The sequence below is a fragment of the Oncorhynchus mykiss genome, chromosome 18 (assembly GCF_057628025.1).
Source record: "Oncorhynchus mykiss isolate SJ-2025 chromosome 18, ASM5762802v1, whole genome shotgun sequence".
NCBI classification, from domain to species: Eukaryota; Metazoa; Chordata; class Actinopteri; order Salmoniformes; family Salmonidae; genus Oncorhynchus; species Oncorhynchus mykiss.
The window spans coordinates 23858806-23864924 of NC_143039.1; the positions used below are offsets into that span (position 1 = coordinate 23858806).

The 6119-nt window shown below is 40.4% G+C and overlaps 1 protein-coding gene across 1 annotated transcript; it reads left to right on the forward strand.

The window, feature by feature from the left end:
- Positions 1 to 1639: 1639 nt before the first annotated feature.
- LOC110495667 (T-cell surface antigen CD2) lies at positions 1640 to 5052 on the forward strand. Its single transcript, XM_090207885.1, has 5 exons — positions 1640 to 1962; positions 3269 to 3547; positions 3632 to 3868; positions 4093 to 4251; positions 4385 to 5052. Exons 1-5 carry the CDS (start codon positions 1899 to 1901, stop codon positions 4681 to 4683), a joined length of 1038 nt encoding a protein of 345 aa, XP_090064011.1. The 5' UTR covers positions 1640 to 1898; the 3' UTR covers positions 4684 to 5052.
- Positions 5053 to 6119: the final 1067 nt, after the last annotated feature.

A 6119-nucleotide genomic window follows, 5' to 3' on the forward strand; every position in this document is an offset into this window, starting at 1 on the left:
CGCTATTTAGCGCACACCGCTAACTAAGCTAGCCGTTTCACATCCGTTACATAAGGTGAGGAAACCGTCCATGTAAGGTGAGGAAACTGTCCATGTAAGGTGAGGAAACAGTCCATGTCAGCCTAGCGCATCTTTTTAAATAAACACAATTTATTTCAATCTCTAGTTGAGTAAAAAAAAAATGTTGTTCTGTTTAAAAGACAACAGAAAATTGCAGTAAACAGCGCCATGCTCAGGCAGAAAACTGGACGTTCTGTTCTGGCCAGACCCATCTTTTCAAAGAAAACACAATTTCATTCTTTATATATTTGAGCAAAATAAGTAGTTTTGTTGTGATCACCAGGGAATTCTAATAATTCAGGTAGAGGCAGTGAGGCAGATACATCTGAATGTTCTATCAAAGTGAGTAGTATAGTTTCCCTGGTTATGTGGCTGATAGTTTGAAATAATATAACAGTAAATTAATAGGTGACATTCAACGCTATTAACCTTTCTCCAATATATCCGCATAGTTTACACAGACCCACCGCGGGCCTTTGACAAATACATCTCCGTGTAAAAAGCCCCCCATGGTCTGTTTTGTCAACGAGCTCATCATATAACCAGGTAACTAGATGACCCCAATAATTAAGGTAATAAACGATGTTCTATTGCGAACTGTTCGGTGTATCACCGAATCGATGTATTTCATTATTTTACTTGATCGTTGTTTCCCTGTTTACTACTACTTAAGTCAAAAACTAAATTAACTGCAACCCACAGTAAAATGAGAGAATAAAAAAAAAATCAGACTCTGCCCACCGGGGGTGAGGCGCTCGCTGAAATAACCACTCGTATCGCATAACACCGAATCGATGTATTTCATTAAGCAAGTCAGTTAAGAACAATGGGCCTAGGGGCAGAACGAGCTGCCTAGGGGCAGAACGAGCTTGTCAGCTCGGGGGTTTGAACTCGCAACCTTCCGGTTACTAGTTACACGCTCTAACCGCCACCCTGCCGCCCCATTACACCGACAAGGTGTACATTCTCTCATAGCTTAGGCTAACTAAAACTATCGGTATACTGACTGTTTCAAGTTGACAAAAGGCTTTTTGAATTTCAAAAGTGCAGGTGATGCAAGTAACACTAGATGTCAGCATAGTTCTACAATCCATGAAAACTGTTGTTCACTGGCTTGGCCTATTCCAATTCAAGCCCAGTCACCGACACCTGGGTACTTCTGGTAGACAGAGGAAAGGAAAGATATCAACACATTCTGCCATGTTGCTTTCATTTGTCTAATCTTTTCAGATGTTCTCTCCAGTAGGTATGTAGGGCTCAGTTTGGAATTGGTAAGTGATAACAGTGTATGAGCTTGCCACTCCTAAGTACAGACCCAGGGTCAGTTTTGAACGATTACCTAGCGTTAGGTTGAGAAAGGAAAAGCTGATCTGAAACCAGCATCATAAGTCAACGTTATATGACTAATGTAAATAAAAAAAGAAGGAAAATAAGTACATTTGTTGACATCGTCATAATTTATGAGAATGTCCTAATATGGAGTTTTGTGGCATTTAATGCCACACAATGAATGAATAAAATGTTTTAAATACGTTAAAAAAGGTTGTGTTTAGGACGTGCCTGAGAAAATGCCTGAGTTGATACTGATGAGACGATGAAGAGTTTGTTTGAAGCTTAATTTAAGATATGACATCTCTGCACTGCTGAGGGAGTAGATACATACAGGGCCTGCTGGTTGGATCATTTCCTCTACTGACACACACACACACACACACACACACACACACACACACACACACACACACACACACACACACACACACTGAGACCCAGGAAAGAGTCTGACTACTAAACTGAAACCTGTACATTTTTCTCACAGTACATGTAGTAACAACACAATGGCCTGTACATTACCACTGGCATTCCTTGTCCTTCATGGATTTATCTCTCTTTCGGCAGAAGGTAAGACTCTCTCCCTCTAACCCCCCCCCCCCCCCCCCCCCCCCCAAGCCTTTGGATTGGTTTTTTAAGATTTTTGTTTAGTCCGGGCTTTTTTTTTTACAGTAAAAAAGATGAGTAATTATTGGATCAGTTATTTGAGAAGAGGGTTTCTATTGGTTTTAAATAGCATGCTTTTCATTTAAATGATCATCAAATAGGGTCAATCTGGTAAATAAAAAGGTCTTACCTATTGATGGTCACATTCATGGATTGCTATTGAACCTTTACATTTGATCGCAATTGATTTGAGCAATGTTAGGGAGAAAATGAACAACGACGTGGGCATGAAAAATGACATAAAATGTCTCTTCTGTGGTGCCTCTATTACGTGTTATCTTGTAAATGTAACTGTCATTTTAAACATTTTACCTTTATTTAACTAGGCAAGTCAGTTAAGAACAAATTCTTATTTTCAATGACGGCCTAGGAACAGTGGGTTAACTGCCTTGTTCAGGGGCAGAATGACAGATTTTTACCTTGTCAGTTCGGGGTTTCGATCTTTGATATCGCAATTTTATCTCATTATTAGAATGATTTGTATGGATGTTGTAAATGCTATTTAGATATTTTAAGATCATTATGTGGTACAATACTTATTTCTTAAGTGTTTTTTCCATGTCAATGTAATTTATTTGACTTCAATTACCATTGATATATAAATGTATAAAATATCGGTCTTTTGACCAAGATTAACATCGTATTTACTCAAGGAGAAGGCTTAATCTGACCATCTGTGTCTATGAGATTGTCCCCAGATCGGCCATTTGTTTTAAAGAGGTCCTGTTATTTTAGTATCTGTGGCCTTTCAGACAGTTGTGGTTTTAGACATGTTCTGTTTCAAACACCCAGTACACAAAAACAGGAAGACTTATTAGAATGATCTGGGTTACTGTGGCTAACCCAACCAGTTGAACATGTCTTTTCATACAGTAGCATTATTAGAATTTGATCCAAGTTAGAAACACTTGGTATAAGTTGTGACACTTTATTTTATGGGCCTGTTTTAGAGCATATTTGCCTGGTAGTTGGCCTAACTGACAAACTATGAGGAACAGTTGTACTTGAAATTAACTTATTTTACTTTGAAATGTAGCATGCATAATTGGTCATTTATACTGTAGATAAATGCTTGACCAGAAATGTCAATAATAAGATTTGAATTAGATCACATTTTCTAACTTTATTGACCCCAAAATGTAATAAAAGTGTGCTACCGTCAGCAACAACAGAGAATTATTCTGATCTCTTTTCTTCTCTTCTATCACAGATTCATGTGATAATTATTTCCAACCTGGAGATAACTTCTCCATCCCTCTGAAATACACTGACTTGAGGTCGAAAGAAATAACCTGGAAACACAATGGCAACGTTATATTTAAAAGAAAGAATGGAAAGTTCAAACCAGGCAAGACTGAGGACATCTTAGAGGATGGGTCTCTCCAACTGAAAGGCCTGGTGTCGGCAAACGAAGGTACTTATAAAGCAGAAGTGTTCAACATCGACGGGAAAAGCATCAAAGATCAGTCCTTCAGCCTGTGTATGAAGGGTAAGTCTCCTTCTCTCTTTCTTTCCAACCATACAAGTACCGTATCCTCTCCTTTAGAGACACTGACATTTTGTTTCCCTCCAGAAAAGCCCTCAGTGAAATTCACCTGTTCTGATAAGGACGTCACCTTTACCTGTATCTTGACCAACACTGAGGGAGTGACTTTCGAGTGGAGCAAGAACAGACAGCCTTTAAATGGGGGAAAAAAAAAAACCTTGATCATCGGTCTGAAACAACTGAAAGAGCTGGACACCTTCACCTGCTCTGCAGTCAATGAGGTCAGCACGGAGACAAGTGACATCATCAAACCAACATGCAAGGGTACAGTATGTTTTGAAGGGCTCAATTGCAATTCTCTTTGTGTATCTCTCTGTCTCTTTCTCTCTGGTTTTTTCTCTCTCTCTGTTTTTCTTCTTCTGTTTTCAGGAAAAGAAAGTGACCGATATTTAAGATTGGTGGAGCACCACATAAAAAAGACAAAGACAGTAAAACATCTCATTTGTCTCTCCTTCTGCTCCACCCCTCATCCCACACCCTCCTCTCAGCTGTCTCAAAATCGATTGATCGGCGTTTACTGTTTGGTTTTGATTTCTTGACCATGGTGTGCATCCTGGCCGGGGGAGGGGGCTTGGTACTCCTCCTCATCATCATCACCTTGGTGTGCTGTTGCCTCAGCCGACGCAAGAGCCAGATGCACTTTGAAGGTAATCGCTTCAGACCAAAGCTCAAATGTCTATGGCTATTGTGTTGGTGTTCTGTGCACAGAGACATTTATGGTGTCTACAGTATCTTTCTTTTGTTCCCTCCCTCATTTCATCTGTTCATTCTCCTTCACAGAGGAAAGAGAGTTGAGACTAGCCCCCCTGACCAAGACCCAGCATCCTTACCACTCAGAGGGCCAGACAAAGCATCCTTCTCACCCAGAGGGCCAGAAGCAAAGGCAGAGACCCCCCGGTGGGGCCCCACCTGGTTCCACCGGCCCCAGGCCCACGGCCAGAGCCTCCAACCAGGCAGAGCCCCAACCCAGAGCCCAGGCTCGAGGGAGGCCTCCACAGACACCACTCGATGACGATGAAGAGCATCCCCCACCACTACCCCAGCCCAGGAAGAAAGGCCCTCACCCCCCCAGACACTGAGTCTGGAAACAGGTTTAGCCTATATACTTTCTGATCCAAGGAAAGGAGTTCCAGCAGTCTACATGTTGAACATTTTTGTTCGATAACATGTTGTTATCTAAAGAATAGAAAAGGAAAGAAAAAACACCCAGACAGTGTTCTATTGTACAAATTAATGTAGATTATTTTTACACTAGTTTTTATATAAATTAAATGTTTTTCTTCCAACGCCTTTTCAAAATTCGGTTTCATTGTTTTTATGTTGAGTTGAGTGTTTATCAAAATCATCCATACGTTGTAGCCTACCTATCTATCCACCTCCTCTTGAGGTAGTGATCTTAACTTGATGTCTGTGTGGTTGTCAATAAAAAGTAAAGAATTACAGGCACATACTGTAGTCATTGACTGAATTATGTGATTGCCAACCACAAAGCTAATAATGAAGCTGTGCTTTGAGGCAATGTATGGCATCTTTCAATGATTAATAGCTGAAACACCTGGGTTCACTTCAAATACTATTTAGAGTGTTGCAATTACTTTCAAATACATTTTGAATTTAGTACATGGATATTTTTCTATGAAAGTACAAGTACACCTAACAAAAATATTAAGGCAACATGTAAAGTGTTGGTCCCATATTTCATGAGCTGAAATAAAAGATTCCAGAAATGGTCCTTTTTCAAAAAAAGCTTTTCTCTCTCAAATTTTGTGCACAAATCTGTTTAAATCCCTGTTAATGATCATTTCCCCTATGCCAAGATAATCCATCCACCTGACAGATGTGGCATATCAACAAGATGATTAAACAGCATGATCTTTACACAGGTGCACCTTGTACTGGGGACAATAAAAGGCCACTCTAAAATGTGCAGTTTTGTCACACAACACAATGCCACAGATGTGTCGTGTTTTGAGGAGCTGTGCAATTGGCATGCTGACTGTGGGAATGTCCACCAGAGCTGTTACCAGAGAATGTCATGTTAATTTCTCTACCATAAGCCACCTCCAACGTAGTTGAATTTGGCAGTATGTCCAACCGGCCTCACAACCGCAAACGCTGTGAACAGAGTGCCCCATGGTGGGGTTATGGTATGGGCAGGCATAAGCTACAGACAACGAACACAACTGCATTTTACCAATGGCAATTTGAATGCACAGAGATACCGAGATGAGATCCTGAGGCCCGTTGTCGTGCCATTCATCCACCTCCACCTCATCTTTCAGCATAATAATGCACAGCCCCATGTCGCAAGGATCTGTACACAACTCCTGGAAGCTGAAAATGTCCCAGTTCTTCCATGACCTGCATACTCACCAGACATGTCACCCACTGAACATGTTTGGGATGCTCTGGATCGACAGCTTGTATTTGAAAATAGTTTAAAATAGTATTCTATTTATAGAAATACTTTCAAATTATCTAGTTGATTCGGGCAGCATTATTTGAAAATACTCAA